Source organism: Salvelinus namaycush, chromosome 1 (genome assembly GCF_016432855.1).
Source record: "Salvelinus namaycush isolate Seneca chromosome 1, SaNama_1.0, whole genome shotgun sequence".
NCBI lineage: Eukaryota > Metazoa > Chordata > Actinopteri > Salmoniformes > Salmonidae > Salvelinus > Salvelinus namaycush.
In genome coordinates, this window is record NC_052307.1 from 65,800,447 (window position 1) to 65,819,627 (window position 19,181).

Here is a 19,181-nt window from a genome sequence, read left to right on the forward strand (position 1 = left end):
ATCAAGAATCATATTTTATTTCACATACAGAAATGGGTAGTGATGACAAACTAGCAACAGTGAAGAGCATAACCGATGATGACGTCTATGATTCTAAAAGCGGATATGAATTACACGGAGGAAAAGAAAAGTGCTTGATATAGAAAATGAAGAGCATTCTTCCAACATTTATTTATAAAACCACAAATATAGAAAAATAAGAATGGATGAATACAAAATATACTTACAGGTTATAAAACAAATACATAATTTTAATACGAAAACAAGAAAAAAAAGTACATTTTGACATGTTCAATTGAACTTGATTCTGTTGCATTTTAAACAGTATCCTGCCATTAAGTCATTTGGCATTTAAACTGAATTCTGCCTAAGGTCCTTTTGCATTTAAACTTGATTCTACCATGAGGTCCTTGTGCTTTTAAACAGGATTTTTCCTCACATCAATTCTGGAATTGTTTGAGATCAATGGTCCGGTGTTGAGGCTGGATCGGCGGGACTCTCTGCGTGATTTGGCAAATGGCAGAGATGTCGTCCCACTCCAAGGGCCCGTACCGGTCTGAACCACCCGGTTTACAGGCGTCTCCATGGCCACCTGCTGCTGTAGCTCCTCCATGCCGCAGGGGTCCTCGTTGGGGAGGGAGGAGCGCCTCCATGTGGCAGGGAGAGGGGTGTTGACCAGTTCCCTTATTTCCTCCCGGGACCTGGTTGGTCTCTCTGGCTCTCCTGGCCCTCCCCTACGGCTGTCGTCTGGGCCTCGGCTCAGCCTCTCCACACTGCCACTGCCTGCTGTTCTGCCCTCAAAGACTGGAACTGCAACGCAACATATAAAATAATGAATATTCACATGCCTCACAGCCCAGCACTGAACAGGACAGACTAGGAGGAATACTCAGTCACAAACACTGAATACTTATTATTCCCTGACAGATGTGCATTTTACATATGTACTTTTTTATCTGAGAGAGCAGATGTCTAAGTATTTGAGCAGATGAGGATTATTTTAGCAGAAATCAGATTGGATTGTTTTTTATACCCATACCTTCTGTTATCTTACCTACATTATGTTACATTAATGTACTTCACCCACTGACTAGAGCGCTTTGAAAAAAATGACAATAGTATGTCCCTATCCAAAATGAGCCATACATTACCCCTTTCCTGGTCCATGGGTTGGCTGGTGTTGCCACACAGCTCCCTGAACCGATTGCTCAGTTCCAGGTTGGCAGCCTTGTAGTGGTTGAGCTCTTTACTGAGGTTATGGATCCAGCCTTCGTACTGCCTCTGCCTCCCCGCCAGGCCCTCGTCCATTTGCTCTGTAGGGAAGTAAACATCAGGGGGACCACAACAATACCTGAGGAACACTGCGCTGCAGATAATGGGCCTGGTGGCTGTTATCACACTGGGTGTGGGAGGATTGAATGGAGGGTATAGACATGGCAAACTTAATAGAGATAAAATATATATATATATATATATATATATATATACACTGCTCAAAAAAATAAAGGGAACACTTAAACAACACAATGTAACTCCAAGTCAATCATACTTCTGTGAAATCAAACTGTCCACTTAGGAAGCAACACTGATTGACAATACATTTCACATGATGTTGTGCAAATGGAATAGACAAAAGGTGGAAATTATAGGCAATTAGCAAGACACCCCCAAAAAAGGAGTGATTCTGCAGGTGGTGACCACAGACCACTTCTCAGTTCCTATGCTTCCTGGCTGATGTTTTGGTCACTTTTGAATGCTGGCGGTGCTCTCACTCTAGTGGTAGCATGAGACGGAGTCTACAACCCACACAAGTGGCTCAGGTAGTGCAGTTCATCCAGGATGGCACATCAATGCGAGCTGTGGCAAAAAGGTTTGCTGTGTCTGTCAGCGTAGTGTCCAGAGCATGGAGGCGCTACCAGGAGACAGGCCAGTACATCAGGAGACGTGGAGGAGGCCGTAGGAGGGCAACAACCCAGCAGCAGGACCGCTACCTCCGCCTTTGTGCAAGGAGGTGCACTGCCAGCGCCCTGCAAAATGACCTCCAGCAGGCCACAAATGTGCATGTGTCAGCATATGGTCTCACAAGGGGTCTGAGGATCTCATCTCGGTACCTAATGGCAGTCAGGCTACCTCTGGCGAGCACATGGAGGGCTGTGCGGCCCCACAAAGAAATGCCACCCCACACCATGACTGACCCACCGCCAAACCGGTCATGTTGGAGGATGTTGCAGGCAGCAGAACGTTCTCCACGGCGTCTCCAGACTCTGTCACGTCTGTCACATGTGCTCATGTGCTCAGTGTGAACCTGCTTTCATCTGTGAAGAGCACAGGGCGCCAGTGGCGAATTTGCCAATCTTGGTGTTCTCTGGCAAATGCCAAACGTCCTGCACGGTGTTGGGCTGTAAGCACAACCCCCACCTGTGGACGTCGGGCCCTCATACCACCCTCATGGAGTCTGTTTCTGACCGTTTGAGCAGACACATGCACATTTGTGGCCTGCTGGAGGTCATTTTGCAGGGCGCTGGCAGTGCACCTCCTTGCACAAAGGCGGAGGTAGCGGTCCTGCTGCTGGGTTGTTGCCCTCCTACGGCCTCCTCCACGTCTCCTGATGTACTGGCCTGTCTCCTGGTAGCGCCTCCATGCTCTGGACACTACGCTGACAGACACAGCAAACCTTTTTGCCACAGCTCGCATTGATGTGCCATCCTGGATGAACTGCACTACCTGAGCCACTTGTGTGGGTTGTAGACTCCGTCTCATGCTACCACTAGAGTGAGAGCACCGCCAGCATTCAAAAGTGACCAAAACATCAGCCAGGAAGCATAGGAACTGAGAAGTGGTCTGTGGTCACCACCTGCAGAATCACTCCTTTTTTGGGGGTGTCTTGCTAATTGCCTATAATTTCCACCTTTTGTCTATTCCATTTGCACAACATCATGTGAAATGTATTGTCAATCAGTGTTGCTTCCTAAGTGGACAGTTTGATTTCACAGAAGTATGATTGACTTGGAGTTACATTGTGTTGTTTAAGTGTTCCCTTTATTTTTTTGAGCAGTGTATATATATTGTTGATATAAAAAAAAAAATATGCGTAGTTGTGCCTGTGTCTCATTTTGTTGTCTTGAGGTGGAGCAATAACGGCAAATGTGCCTAGATCTTTGTTGAAAACAAAAAATGTTGGTTATATTCTGACATGTTATGCCTAAATCCTACAGGTGTGTGTATTTATTTGTGTGTGAGGCCCACCTCGGCACTGCTGTAGCAGTAGCTGTATACTCCTCTCGTGCTCCTTCTGCTGCTGTGTGAGCCTGCGGTCCGTGTCGAGCTGCGTGCGGTCCAGAGCATTCTCCAGCCACTGCACCAGCTGCAGCTGCTCGTCCCCACGCATCTCCAGATCTGCCAGGGCCAGCTGCAGCTTACGCTCCTCCTCCCGCAGCGACACCACCTACACACACAAACAACTTACATCCCCTATCTTTCTCTCACTCCATTTCCATGCTGCTTTGAATCATAATGGAGATTTGCTGTGTACTCATAGGCTATGCGGCCATGAGCAGACACAGTGAAAACCACAACAGTAGGGAAGAGGGCCACACAGACAGACCTTGTCAAAGTACTTGCAGAGCAGTGCACGGGTCTCTGAGGCAGACAGGTAGCTGAGTTTGGCCATGAGGTTCATCTCCCACTGGGAGAGCATGCTGGCAGAGGCCCTCAGCTGCCTCTGTCTCTGGGTGATGGCCTCGTTCTTATACTCTATAGCAGCGTCCAGAGCCTCGATGGCCTCGTCCAACTGGAACACAGACCGCTCCTCCTGGGGACAGAACAAAGAGAACCACAGGGGTTGAAATGGGGGGGAATACAGGCATTTACATTACATTTTACATTTTAGTCATTTAGCAGACGCTCTTATCCAGAGCGACTTACAGTAGAGTGCATACATTTTATTACATTTTACATATTACATATTACATTTTACATACTGAGACAAGGATATCCCTACCGGCCAAACCCTCCCTAACCCGGACGACGCTATGCCAATTGTGCGTCGCCCCACGGACCTCCCGGTTGCGGCCGGCTGCGACAGAGCCTGGGCGCGAACCCAGAGACTCTGGTGGCGCAGCTAGCACTGCGATGCAGTGCCCTAGACCACTGCGCCACCCGGGAGGCAGGCACACACACAATATTCCAAACTACAGGGGCACCGCCAGCATTGACACTCAGCGCCTAACACGCCAAACTACAGAAACTATACAAATACTACGTATGGAAAGAATCCACAGAGAAGTGTTGGGGCGGTGTTAGAAGCTTCTGTAAGCCTGTAGGGTCTCTGACCTCTGGTGAGAGCAGACTACCCTGCCGTAGTTTGTCGTCCAGCTCCACTCTCTGTTTGAGCAGTGTGTCCTTCTCCTGGCGCAGGTTGTTGATCTCCTGGCGGATCTGCTGGGAGTCCTGGGCACTGCTGCTGCGGAGCAGGCCGTTCCTCTCACTCAGCTCCCGCTCCAGAGACTCGATACGGCCAGACAGCGTCACCAGGTCCTCACTGAGGGCCTACGGGGAGAGAAGAGATATACTACAGTTGAAGGAAAGACGCTACTCGGCCGTACTAGATTTATGAATGATTAATCAAATAGAAGTACAGTAAATCATTAAATTGACAGTGAAATTAGCTTGGCAAACCACTATACCTGTAGGGCCACTGAGTGTGTGGGGCCTGTTTAATGTGTGTGTACCTGACTGGAGCGGAGTCTCTTGGTCTCCAGGCCACTGCGCTCCTGCAGCAGGGCCTCCTTCTTGGCTAGGATCTGTTCCCTCTTGGTCAGCTCTCCCTCCAGGTCCTCCAGTCCTTTCCTCTGCTCCAGAACACTTTCCATCTCCTCATCCAGCCAGCGCTTCTGCTCCTCAATCTTCTGCACAAACGGGAACACATGCAGACACACTTCATTTGGATCCACAATGAAACACGGTAGTACAGTACAAAGGAACTCAATATTTCAGAAGTAACACACATTGCCCACAAAGGGGCACACATAGCAAATGTAGACACACCCCACATCTGAAGAACGTTCAATAACAAGACAAGCCATTTTGCTCATTGGAAGCTCGGAAAAGAACAAACAAACACTTTTGCCTCATAACATTGTAAATCTATAACTGACAGGCAGCTGAGAATTTTTGTTAATTGCCCATCATTCAGTGTATTGATCTATATCGCACCTATCTCCATCACACAAACTGCCAGGTCTCTTACTCTCTTCATTAAAAAGACCATGCTAAGAGACCCACTAAAACAGGCTTTCTCACAGAGTTCAGTATGGTGGCTGTGTATCACGCTGGTCCAGTGTGAGTGTCAGTGTGAGCTCTGGGCCTGTCCAGGCACACCAGTTAATGACTTGAGACTCCACTCAATGTGTACTATGAGTGTGAGATATAAGACACACACAGGGGAAACTCAGCTGCATATAGTTGCTGGGGGATACGAGCCATTTTTCATCTTTCACTTTTAACAATGGAAATAAAGCCTTTGGATGTTGAAACATGCCTTTTGGCTAAATATGTAGCCAGCTGATCTCCTGGCCAGGCTAGTGTTTTGTTGTTTTATGTCCTTGGCTCATATATAGAGGAAACTATGTGTAAAACCACATAAAATACGTGAAAAGGCTGTAGAATTACTTTATAAATGGTGTAGAACTACTGCATAGAGGTGAATGAGCATGGTTTGTATGTAACATCTGTATAAATGCTTCTGAGATTCTATGCCTATTGTATAACTGGTGGATAAATACTTAATAAACTGTTTATATGTGCTATATAAATGCTTCATAAGCATTGTAGAAGCCCCATGTCCCACCAGCTGCTCCTCCAGTGATATGACAGAGCCGTTGCTGCCGCTGCGTCTCTGTCTCTGGAAGGCAGCAATCTCCTCCGTCTTTATCCTCAGGATCTTCTGCTGCTGTTCATTCTTTATCTCCAGCTCCTGGGTAGGGCGGGATGGAAAGAGGGAGGGATGGAGGGAAAAAAGGAGTATTCAGTAAAAACAGAGGGATACCAAGGTAGGCAGGCATCATATTTTATGATTCTGTCCACAGAATTTAGGCCCCAGTGGAGTGTATGGAATACGCTATGAATGCAAATTAGTCATGTGTTGATGCCATGTGATCACTGGAGACTTTTGATGTGACAAATGCAAATCTGTAAAAACCACAGCATTGTCCTGCTCCACTCTGTTTCTTAGCAGGTATTCTACATTCTCCAGGGCTGCACCTTGACTCTGTGCGTGCGTCGCTGCATCTCTGTCTCCAGGCGTCGTTTCTGTTGGCTCTCGTGTCGCAGACGTCTCTGCAGCTGCTCCTGCTGCTTCCTCATGCCCTGCACGCTGCGCTCCAGCTCCGAAACACGCCGCTCGCTCTGCGCAGACAGCGAGGCCAGCCGTGCAGTGTCCCTCTGACGCTGGCTCAGGACCTAATGCACGCACACACACACACACACATATATGAACAAACCGACACAGGCAAATACAAACATCCACTATGAGCAGACACACTAACTGATGTTACGAGTGTACAGTATGCATTAGTGTAGGAGTCTGACTCAGACAGACAGACCTGTACTTTGCTCTGTGCTGCAGCTATCTTCCTGCGACACTCCTGGGCCCTGGTCCTGTCAGTGACACCGCTGGTCTCCTTCTCCTGTTTCTCCAGGTCCTGAAGCTGTCTCTGGGCCTCCTGGACCTCCTGCCTGGCCTGCTCAGCTTCCCCCTCCAGGGCAGAGATCTTACGGGTGTACTGCCTGTTCAGAGCCTGGGCGTCCTTACCTACAGTAATACACGGTAACATCTGTCCCACCACTCCATGGTACATTACGTATTGTTTATGGGGAGAAAACAGGCATGTGATTGCCATCATACAGAAAGCCAGGAAGGAATGGTCTTAGGTATGTACCTGTCTTGACCAGTTCTCTGATGAGCTCCTCCTTCATGCGGATGGTGACAGACAGCTCTCTGATCTTCTGCTGGGCCTGTAGCAGGCCCCACTCTGACCCCAGCCCCACTGAGCTCTCCCCTACACTGGAGTTGGCTGCACAGAGAGAAGGGGACGCAAACACATGTTGTGTGCTTGCGCAGTCATAACTTAACTTTGAATTAGTTCATTTAGAATTTGATTAGGCCCCGTCCTGCTGTGGGACTCACATGGTCGCCTGGTGGAGAATTGTTCAGAGGCAGGCAGCCCAGGCAGCTGAGACAGGAGACCTCTCCCTCCAGCTGCTGATCCACCCATGATAACTCTCTTAGTCCAAGTCAGATTCACGTGTCTAAGAGATACATACAGTAGCCATCAATAACCTAGAAAGTCAATGATGCTTGGGCATTCTATAATCTGCCTGGTCTCACTCTGTTTTAAATAAAGATGTGATATTCCATACTTCCGTCTGTCATGGCTCATGTTGACGTAAGTGTCCTCCTGCTCAGAGTCCTTCACCTCTCCCCCTCCCAGGTCCTCGTGGTCATGAGAAGATTGACCATAACCACACTGGATCTGGTCACCAAATGAGCTGCTCTCCAGTGGACCAACCTACAGCCAACACAGTCACACTCATAGCACACAGCGACATACACTGTGGAACACACTACTGATTAATGTTGAGACTGGAACTTCATGCCAGTTTTCATTCCACTACTAAGAGGTGCTGATCTGATGTGTTACCTGTCTGTTGGTGAGTCCGTTGTGGGAGTGGCGCGTGGAACCCTGGGGGGCGGTGTGGGGGCGTGGTGTCAGGTGTAATCCCAGCCCCGGTACACCTGGCCCCGAGAGCAGACACTGCAGCTCCACTATCACATCCTGCTGCTCCTGCAGCTTATCACTCTAGGGGAGGGGGAGAGAATATAACATTGAAACAATGAACAATGTTGATCATCTCTCAAGATGGAAATGATTATCGACAGAGACTAGTACTGAAATATAGGAGGCAAGTGAGGACAGACTAAGAAATGAGACAAAATGTATTTGCTTTTATTCTTTGATGATTAGGTTTCTTCCTAGGTTCTGGCCTTTCTAGGGAGTTTTTCCTAGCCACCGTGCTTCTACACCTGCATTGCTTGCTGTTTTGGGGTTTTAGGCTGGGATTCTGTACAGCACTTTGTGACATCAGCTGATATAAGAAGGGCTTTATAAATAGATTTGATGATTACAGTGCTGTCATGTTGAACACTAAAATGCCAGTAAGAAGTCAAAATGCTGTGTAGTTCTGACCTGCTGTTTGTACTGCTCCATGGCATCCTCCAGAGCAGCCAGGAAGTCTGTGTTCTCTCTCTCCAGCTGCTGGACCTGGCCCTGGAGCTGAGCCACACTCTCCTCCCTCTCACGGCCCAACTCCTCCCCACCACTCTCTGCCTCCTGTGGGGTTCAATGACAGATACATTATGAGTCACAGAGCACAACACTACCTGGATTGTTCGGTGAGATGATTGATGCCTTACCACCATAACTCCATCAGGTTGTTTGAATGTTTTTAGGATAGGATGAACTAGGGCTGGGCGACATGGCCAAAATATCACATTACAATATTTTTCTCATTTTTGAAGGTATGGTGGTATTTGACAGTATTTTATGTTTCTGAAAAATAAACATTCTAAATATGTTTTATGAGCAGTGAAACCTCTTTCTTCACATTTTCCTCTCGGAACCTTCTCTGTGTGTGCCGGGCATCATTTATCCACGAGAAAATACTTTCGACCACTAGCGTTGGGTGCACTAGTGGAGATCCGACAGATGAGCGTGGACCAGAGTGCTTAAAAGTATGCCACCATGTGCATACATATGAAAACGTTATCCATTACTCTGGCAACAACTTTACTTTGGTTAGTTACAACAACAAATTATTTTTAAGTGGTTTTATTGGGCTTCTGCCATTCTGACTGCTTTAAACTCAAATCAAACTAGGAAAAAACTGACCATGAAGTAGTCCACTTTATAGAACTGTTAACTTAGCACTGTATCAACATATCGCTATAAACAGCATTGTAAAAACCCATAGCAGTATATGGGTTCATACCGGTATACCTTAAAATACGATATATTACCCAGCCCTAGGCTGAACCACTTGTTGATAAGATAAAATATTTTGTTCAACCTTTTCTTTGAATAAATAGGAGCTTTATGAATATGTAGTGAGTGATGTAGTGATTGTTAATGTGTGTATGACCTGGTTCTTGACGGCAGCCCTCCCCCTCCTCAGAGCGGAGGTGTCCTCGGTGGAGCTGCTCTCAATGCCGCTGTCAGGTCCTGAGGCAGTGGTCAGGCCGCTGCGTTCTTCCTCCACAGAACACAGCCAGTCCTTCACCCTCAGGCCTTGCTCCGCAGTCAGCGTCCCCTCACCCTGCAGCTCACACAGCAACCTGGGGATGGGTACACAGACTTACATATTCAGACAACTACTCCTGAGCTCATTAGTCAAACAACACCCACACACATCTGTCCTCACAATAAAGTGCACTTTGTTTATGAAACTGATTATATTACATCTAGTCAACTACTGAACTTATTGCCAATGATTATTAAGAAAAACAAAGCAGTTTCATCTCACCTGTATGCAGTGTCAGTGCAGGTCCTGTAGTGGGCACTCTGGGCTTGCAGTCTGATGATCTCTCCCTCTCCGGGGCGCGACCGCTTGTCTGGGTCCGAGCGGGCGATGATACGGGTCTCTGAGCGTTGACGGTTCTCAAGGGCCCTGCGGAGCGCCCGGATCTGCTGCTCCAGCCCCTCCACACGGTCCGGCTCTCCTCGGCAGTTCACCGTGGCCCGGTTCTGGATGTTGCGGGCCCGCTTGGCGTAGTTCAGTGTGTTCAGGCTCTCGTCAAAGTCCGCAGAGGAGGGGCTGATGCATGCAATCATCAGCGTTTTGGCATTTCCTCCCAGAGAATCTTTCAAGATCCTGAATACAGATTTTAAATGTCATAAGTCAATTAATTATTTGCAAAATAAAGAGGAGGAAAGCAATATATCCTGCACACCATTTTATGAGTACCCAAATGTTAGACTACATACCTGGTGATTTTGGAGTCCCTGTATGGTATATGGGTGCCTCTCCTCTTGGGGTCTCCCAGGGCTCCTATGACATTCCCCAGGGCCAGCAGGCCACTGTTGATCTGGATGCTCTCCTTCAGCCTCTCCCCTGTGTTTCCTGTGCGGAGGATCCTCTCCGACCCTGCCAGGTCCACAAAGTGGAACTTAGAAGAGAGGACGTGAAGCCCGGTGCCCGTGGTGGGGTTACCATGGGCCCGGGAGACGCCGCGGCGCTGGTCCATGTGCACGCTGAAGATGGTGTGTGAGCGGCTGGAGTGGGGGTTCATCTGGGTGGCGCCTGTGTGTCTGGCTGTGTTGCCAGACTCCAGCAGGCTCAGCACCTCGTCCAGCCCCTCCACCTCACACTCCTTCACCCCGCACAGCACTGCAGGGAAGCGCACAAACATGAGCACAGACAGAGCCATGAATAACTAACACACATGACTTTGACTACTCCCTACCCTCATGTTGAAATTTAAGATCCCTGACAACACAAAGAGATGCTTGTTTGTGATAAATATTTGTTGGAAAAACAAACAAAAATGATCCATACCAATGTTGCCCTTGTCATCCTCTCTGATGTGGATGTCCTTGCTGGCTGTCTCCACCTCCAGCAGGTCCCTGAAGTCCTCCTTGTACACCTCCAGGTAAGACACTCGGACAGAGAAGTCACTGAGGTCATTCTCATCCAGCAGCTTGAAGACCACAGCCACAGCCCTGGGGACGATGCCCTGCTCCTCATCCCTAAATGAAGCTACACACAGACACTGGGTTCATATACCCTGTATGGTATAGCCTAGTAACCTCTAAGGATAATTAAGTATGTACGTATATAAAACTATTGCCTGCAGCTTTGCACTGTTTTCATTGAAGGAACACGTACCTCTGACACACACATGCACCACAGAACTGATCTAATATAACATATACTTCATCTCACACAAACACACACGCTCTGTGTTATAACCATAACCCACCCACACAGCTTTGCCATCTCACACACCAGTAGCTCAGATGGCAAGCCTGTCTGGTATGGACTGTTCCCGCAGGCTGTGGCAGCTGAATTGTAGGAAGTGCAGTTGGCTTCCAGGATGGGTGTGAACTCTCTGCATATCAGCATTTATATATCACACACCAGAAGACGTGCATCCATTCTCCGCTCCTCTACACAACAAGCTAGTACATCTCCTTTGATCGGACTCAAAAGCCATAGAACAAAAATTATTAAATGACCAAACATTGCAGGTAGCAGGGAAGAAACCAGAAACTCACAAATGTTGGCCTCTCCAATAGTGTATGTCTTGCCAGAGCCTGTCTGTCCATAGGCGAAGACAGTGGCGTTGAAGCCCTGAAAGAAGGCCTCTATGAGGGGCTGGACACACACAGCATACACCTCCTCCTGGCAGCTGTTCTCCTCAAACAGGAAGTCACAGTGGAAGTGTCGGTCGTGACCCAGAGTGACCCTGCGCTGCTCAGGGTCAGCCGTTATGCAGCTCTCGTGGCTGTGCAGCAGCTCCTTGGGCAGCAGGGGGCGCACTCGAACAGCGACCTGCACCGCCATGTCCTCCGCCCTGCCATGGCCAGGCACTTTGGGAGACATCGCTGATAGCCTGGGCTAGCTGTCAGGGGTCCCTTCAGGGTTTCTGGTTTGTGAGTTCAATCATCTTAGACAGGACATCCTACACAGGCCAAAATAACCACAATCAACTAATACACTCATACAGAAAAACCCCATCAATAATCCTCATACAGAAAATATGTTAACATTCAATGTGATCCATGTTGGAAAGAAATAAGATGTGTGAAAGAAAGAAAATGCTAATAGCAAGAGGCACAACAAATATATTATGTAAATAATATATTATAAACTGGGTGGTTCGAGCTCTGAAGGCTGATTGGCTGAAAACCATGGTATATCAGACCATATACCACAGGTATGACAAAACATTTATTTTTACTGCTCTAATTACATTGGTAACCAGTTTATAATAGCAATACGGTTTGTGGTATATGGCCAATATACCACGGCTAAGGGCTGTATCCAGGCTATCCGCGTTGCGGCGTCCCTGGATACAGCCTTAGCCGTGGTATATTGGCCATATACCACACCCCCTCAGGCCTTATTGCTTAAATATAGGCCTAGCTCTATCGTTATATAGACAATGCCAATGAGTCCATGCTATGATGGGAACTTCATAGATGGCATTGTTATCTGGTCATAATAAAATAAGCATCTAGCAAAACAAGATGTGGATTTCTGTAACTGGCTAGTCATCTGCTAAACAGCACATCCAGTCTGAATTTGTTTTGGGGATTTGTATACATTAATTAGCATGGAAAAGATGTCTGACGTCTCGTCCGCCAAGTAAACAAAAACTTTGATTTGGAACTCGCACAGCCTGCAGGTTAGCTTTAGCTTAGTTACACACAGGATGGCATAGCTCTGGTCCATTGCGTGTCCATTGCATACACGAACCCAATCAATGATTTGTAGAGTAGACCCAAAAGTATAAATGTTGCCAGAGAGTGCTGCCTGGGTACGTTTTCCAGAGATCTGTATATAATGACGAGATGTTAATGTCTCCGCCCTAATAATGGGAGTGATTGTCACAAAGGTAGGAAGGCAGACGACAAGTTCAGGTAAAAATTAGCCCATACATACTAACGCTTCGCATCTTCCTCTCTGACCCTTCTCTGTGTGCAGGGCATCATTTATCCTAAATAAAATACTTTCGACCACTGACGTCGGGTGCGCTTACACTAGTGGGGATCCAAAGTATGAGCGTGGACCAAAATGCTTAAAAGTACGCCACCCTGTGCGCACATAAGAAAACGTTATCCATCACTCTGGCAACATCTTTACTCTGAGTTACAGCAAAGGTATATTGATGCCAGTCACTAAACAAAAGTAATTTACTGCCAAAAATAACACTCAGACTGAAGACGTTAGCAGATGAGCGTTGTGGCTACTTTGTGTGATGTATTGTTGTCTCTACCTTCTTTCCCTTTGACTTTGTGCCAATAATGTTTGTACCATATTTTGTGCTGCTACCATGCTGTGTTGTCATGTGTTGCTGCCTTGCTATGTTGTTGTCTTCGGTCTCTCTTTATGAAGTGTTGTCTCTTGTTGTGATGTGTTTTGTCCTGTATTTATGTTTTATTTTTAATCCCAGGCCCCCGTCCCGCAGGAGGCCTTTTGGTAGGCCGTCATTGTAAATAATAATTTGTTCTTAACTGACTTGTCTAGTTAAATAAATACAAAATGACCAGCCAATTCGTTGTCATCGCTCGATGGACCAGATCTAATGATAGTCTCGGTAGCTAGCTGGCTAACTAGCGAGGAAAGTAACTTTTGTTGCTAACTAACTAACTGGCTAACATTGTTTTACGAGAACAACAAAATACATACGTATACCGTAACGTTAGCTGCCAAAATAGCTAATTTGGTTGAGTATCTTCACAGAACGCCATCGTTAGCTAGCAGTATTTGGCCCAAAAAAGTTAGCTAGCTAACATTAGCTACAACGTTTTTGTTGTTGTTACACACAAATGAGTTATCCCGTGCCTCTTATGCATACAGGAAAAAACAAATGTGTAAAATGAATGTCAATAACATATTGCAATGTATTCACTTACTGAAAACTTTAACTTTTCATCTTCCAATCCATTAACCTCCAGCAGAGAGACTTGAGAGTTGCAGGAAAGGTGTGGGAATGTTTGGATGAAGTGATGTCATTCAGTAGACACTAGCAGATGCTCGTCCAAAGGGTTTCGACTATGTGGTAACACAGATAGAACAAATCTTTGGGTATACATCCATGACCGTAAATTACTTTTTCGTAGCAGGTTAGGATAATTAGGTTAAGGTTAGGAAAAGGGTTAGCTAAAATCCTCTACTAGCGTACTATGAAAAGTCACTTCCGTTCGTAGCTGTACTGTATCTATTCACAACCCGTCCAAAGTAATGTGCTGAGCGTGTTCAATTGAAACCGCTCTGGTCCAATGACTGTAATCAAATAAACTATGATTCTGAATCTTCTCCGGTGTTTTACATTTGAATAAGACAGGAGAAATAAGAGTACTCTAGCATATATGCAGTAGGTTATTTGGCAGTTTATCCTTCAATATTAAAACATGGTTAATCATAGTCTTATTATTATTATTATTATTATTATTATTATTGCAATATCCACATATGGTTATATTATGTTATCTGAAGTAGTCAAACCGCTTCCCTTTTTCCACATTTTGTTACATTACAACCTTATTGTAAAATGGATTAAATTAAACATGTTCCTCAATCTACACACAATACCCCATAATGATGAAGCAAAAACAGGTTATTAGAAATGTTTGCAAATTTATTAAAAATAAAAAAGATAACTTATTTACATAAGTATTCAGACCCTTTGCTATGAGACTCGAAATTGAGCTCAGGTGTATCCTGTTTCCATTGAACATCCTTGAGATGTTTCTACAACTTAATTGGAGTCCACCCGTGGTAAATTCAATTGATTGGACATGATTTGGAAAGGCACTATAGTTCACTATAGTTTTTCTGTTGAGTTTCATAAATGATTGATACTACACAGCAAACGCCACAGTCTTTGATTTCATTCATACTTAATTTTGAAGATTCTATGAGACAGATTACTGCTTGTTCGGTCTTTGTTGGGGATGTAATGCTGTTTTCTGCAGCATTGAAGGTCCCCAAGAACACAGTGGCCTCCATCATTCTCCATTATTCTTAAATGGAAGAAGTTTGGAACCACCAAGACTCTTCCTAGAGCTGGCGGCCATGGCAAACTGTGCAATCGAGGAAGAAGGGCCTTGGTCAGGGAGGTGACCAAGAACCCGATGGTCACTCTGACAGAGATCCAGAGTTCCTCGGTGGAGATGGGAGAACCTTCCAGAAGGACAACCATCTCTGCAGCACTCTACCAATCAGGCATTTATGGTAGAGTGGCCAGACAGAAGCCACTCTTCAGTAAAAGGCACATGAAAGCCCACTTGGAGTTTCCCAAATTGCACCTAATGGACTCTGACATGAGAAACAAGATTCTCTGGTCTGATGAAACCAAGATTGAACTCCAAGCATTGCGTCTGGAGGATACCTGGCACCATCCCTACAGTGAAGCATGGTGGTGGCAGCATCATGCTGTGGGGATATTTTTCAGCGGCAGGAACTGGGAGACTAGTCAGGATCGAGGGAAAGCTGAACAGAGCAAAGTACAGAGAGATCCTTGATGAAAACCTACTCCAGAGCGCTCAGGACCTCGGACTGGGGCGAAGGTTCACCTTCCAACAGGACAACGACTCTGAATGTCCTTGACGGCCCAGCCAGAGCCCGGATTTGAACCCGATCGAACATGTCTGGAGAGACCTGAAAAAAGCTGTGCAGCGACAGAGCTTGAGAGAATCTGCAGAGAAGAATGGGAGAAACTCCCCAAATACAGGCGTGCCAAGCTTGTAGTGTCATACCCAAGAAGACTCGAGGCTGTAATCGCTGCCAAAGGTGCTTCAACAAAGTACTGAGTAAAATGTCTGAATACTTATGTGTGTACTTATATGTATATATACACTGCTCAAAAAATAAAGGGAACACTAAAATAACACATCCTAGATCTGAATGAATGAAATATTCTTATTAAATACTTTTTTCTTTACATAGTTGAATGTGCTGACAACAAAATCACACAAAAATTAGCAATGGAAATCAAATTTATCAACCCATGGAGGTCTGGATTTGGAGTCACACTCAAAATTAAAGTGGAAAACCACACTACAAGCTGATCCAACTTTGATGTAATGTCCTTAAAACAAGTCAAAATGAGGCTCAGTAGTGTGTGTGGCCTCCACGTGCCTGTATGACCTCCCTACAACGCCTGGGCATGCTCCTGATGAGGTGGCGGATGGTCTCCTGAGGGATCTCCTCCCAGACCTGGACTAAAGCATTCGCCAACTCCTGGACAGTCTGTGGTGCAACGTGGCGTTGGTGGATGGAGCGAGACATGATGTCCCAGATGTGCTCAATTGGATTCAGGTCTTGGGAACGGGCGGGCCAGTCCATAGCATCAATGCCTTCCTCTTGCAGGAACTGCTGACACATTCCAGCCACATGAGGTCTAGCATTGTCTTGCATTAGGAGGAACCCAGGGCCAACCGCACCAGCATATGGTCTCACAAGGGGTCTGAGGATCTCATTTCGGTACCTAATGGCAGTCAGGCTACCTCTGGCGAGCACATGGAGGGCTGTGCGGCCCCCCAAAGAAATGCCACCCCACACCATGACTGACCCACCGCCAAACCGGTCATGCTGGAGGATGTTGCAGGCAGCAGAACGTTCTCCACGGCGTCTCCAGACTCTGTCACGTCTGTCACATGTGCTCAGTGTGAACCTGCTTTCATCTGTGAAGAGCACAGGGCGCCAGTGGCGAATTTGCCAATCTTGGTGTTCTCTGGCAAATGCCAAACGTCCTGCACGGTGTTGGGCTGTAAGCACAACCCCCACCTGTGGACGTCGGGCCCTCATACCACCCTCATGGAGTCTGTTTCTGACCGTTTGAGCAGACACATGCACATTTGTGGCCTACTGGAGGTCATTTTGCAGGGCTCTGGCAGTGCTCCTCCTGCTCCTCTTTGCACAAAGGCGGAGGTAGCGGTCCTGCTGCTGGGTTGTTGCCCTCCTACGGCCTCCTCCACGTCTCCTGATGTACTGGCCTGTCTCCTGGTAGCGCCTCCATGCTCTGGACACTACGCTGACAGACACAGCAAACCTTCTTGCCACAGCTCGCATTGATGTTCCATCCTGGATGAGCTGCACTACCTGAGCCACTTGTGTGGGTTGTAGACTCCGTCTCATGCTACCACTAGAGTGAAAGCACCGCCAGCATTCAAAAGTGACCAAAACATCAGCCAGGAAGCATAGGAACTGAGAAGTGGTCTGTGGTCACCACCTGCAGAACCACTCCTTTATTGGGGGTGTCTTGCTAATTGCCTATAATTTCCACCTGTTGTCTATTCCATTTGCACAACAGCATGTGAAATGTATTGTCAATCAGTGTTGCTTCCTAAGTGGACAGTTTGATTTCACAGAAGTGTGATTGACTTGGAGTTACATTGTGTTGTTTAAGTGTTCCCTTTATTTTTTTGAGCAGTGTATATATATAGTATATATGTTTACAGTGCTGTGAAAAAGTATTTGGCCCCTTCCTGATTTCTTATTTTTTTGCACATTTGTCACACTTAAATGTTTCAGATCATCAAACAAATTTAAATATTACACAAAGATAACCCAAGTAAACACTAAATGCAGTTTTTAAGTGATGATTTGATTTATTAAGGGAAAAAAGCTATCCGAACCTTCATGGCCCTATGTGAAAAAGTAATTGCCCCCTAAACCTAATAACTGGTTGTGCCACCCTCAGCAGCAACAACTGCAATCAAGCACTTGCGATAACTGTCAATGAGTCTTTCACATCACTGTGGAGGTTTTCGAGCATGAAGCGCCTTTTTAAGGTCACACCACAGCATCTCAATCGGATTCAAGTCCAGACTTTGACTAGGCCACTCCAAAACCTTCATTTTTTTGTTTTTTTTAAGCCATTCAGAGGTGGACTTGCTGGTGTGGTTTGGATCATTGTCCTGCTGCAGAACCCAAGTGCGCTTCAGCTTGAGGTCACAAACTTTTTGGTAGGGAGCAGAATTCATGGTTCCATCAATCACAGCAAGTCGTCCAGGTCCTGAAGCAGCAAAGCAGCCCCAGACCATCACACTACCACCACCATATTTGACTGTTGGTATGATGTTCTTTTTCTGAAATGCTGTGTTACTTTTATGCCAGATATAACGGGACGCACACCTTCCAAAAAGTTCAACTTTTGTCTCGTCAGTCCACAGAATATTTTCCCAAAAGTCTTGGGGATCATCAAGATGTTTTTTGCCTAAAGAGAGACAAGCCTTTATGTTATTTTTGGTCAGCAGTGGTTTTCGCCTTGGAACTCTGCCATGGATGCCATTTTTGCCCTCTTTTTTTGCCCTCTTTCTTATGGTTGAGTCATGAACACTGACCTTAACTGAGGCAAGTGAGGCCTGCAGTTATTTAGATGTTGTTGTGGGTTCTTTTTTGACCTCTTGGATGAGTCGTCGTTGCGCTCTTGGGGTAATTTTGGTACTCCTGACTCAGGAGTGGCTGGCCTACCAAGGTTCACCACTGTTTCAAATTTTCTCCATTTGTGGATAATGGCTCTCACCGTGGTTCGCTGGAGTCCCAAAGCTTTAGAAATGGCTTTGTAACTCTTTCCAGACTGATAGATGTCAATTACTTTGTTTCTCAGCTGTTCCTGAATTTCGTTGGATCGCGGCATGATGTCTTGCTTTTTGAGATCTTTTGGCCTACTTCACTTTGTCAGACAGGTTCTATTTAAGCGATTTCTTGATTCAACAGGTCTGGCAGTAATCAGGCCTGAGTGTGGCTAGTGAAATTGAACTCCGCTTTCCAAAAAATGTGATTAACCACAGTTAATTGATGATTTAACAAGAGGGGGCAATTACTTTGTCACATAGGGCCATGAAGGTTCGGATAGCTTTTTTCCCTTAATAAATCAAATCATCACTTAAAAACTGCATTTTGTGTTTACTTGGGTTATCTTTGTGTAATATTAACATTTGTTTGATGATCTGAAGCATTTAAGTGTGACAAATGTGCAAAAAAAATAGAATTCAGGAAGGGGGCAAATACTTTTTCACAGCACTGTGTGTATATATATATATATATATATATGAGGAACCATTCAATTATCCAGCTTTCTACAGCATGCCCCTTTTCCATAGAGATGTATTTCTACAGCACAGTGAAAGGGTTGTTGAGTTTCACCAACAATATATATATATATTTGCATTCTTTTATTTGGGAAAGGTCATTTTGAACGTGACTCCAGCTGGCTTTCTGCAGAAACATGACAAAACATGATCCATACAGTGCATTTGGAAAGTATTCAGACCCCTTGACTTTTTCCATACTTTGTTACGTTACAGCCTTGCTCTAAAATTGATTGTTTTTTCCCTCACCAATCTAGCACAATACACATATATATATATATATATATATATACTGCTCAAAAA

The 19,181-nt window shown here is 45.9% G+C and overlaps 1 protein-coding gene across 1 annotated transcript; it reads right to left on the bottom strand.

Moving 5' to 3' along the window:
- On the bottom strand, positions 1-13,919 carry LOC120047664 (kinesin-like protein kif7). The gene is made up of 20 exons (XM_038993216.1): positions 13,695-13,919; positions 11,331-11,737; positions 10,612-10,812; positions 10,041-10,443; positions 9,580-9,927; positions 9,199-9,391; positions 8,247-8,390; positions 7,701-7,859; positions 7,420-7,568; positions 7,187-7,308; positions 6,939-7,073; positions 6,603-6,811; positions 6,262-6,459; positions 5,849-5,974; positions 4,731-4,907; positions 4,333-4,548; positions 3,605-3,811; positions 3,247-3,445; positions 1,152-1,313; positions 1-810 (listed from the first exon to the last, which is right to left on the bottom strand). Exons 2-20 carry the CDS (start codon positions 11,656-11,658, stop codon positions 419-421), a joined length of 4,068 nt encoding a protein of 1,355 aa, XP_038849144.1. The 5' UTR covers positions 11,659-11,737; positions 13,695-13,919; the 3' UTR covers positions 1-418.
- Between the last annotated feature and the right edge of the window lie 5,262 nt (positions 13,920-19,181).

What these genes read in the sequence shown, in the direction of transcription:
- LOC120047664 (XM_038993216.1), bottom strand. Translation starts at nt 11,658, where the DNA reads ATGTCTCCCAAAGTGCCTGGCCATGGCAGGGCGGAGGACATGGCGGTG. An exon ending in TATTGGAGAGGCCAACATTT is followed by an intron (nt 10,813 to 11,330) that starts GTGAGTTTCTGG and finishes GTCTGTGTGTAG; the next exon opens with CTTCATTTAGGGATGAGGAG. An exon ending in ACCCATGGACCAGGAAAGGG is followed by an intron (nt 811 to 1,151) that starts GTAATGTATGGC and finishes GTTGCGTTGCAG; the next exon opens with TTCCAGTCTTTGAGGGCAGA.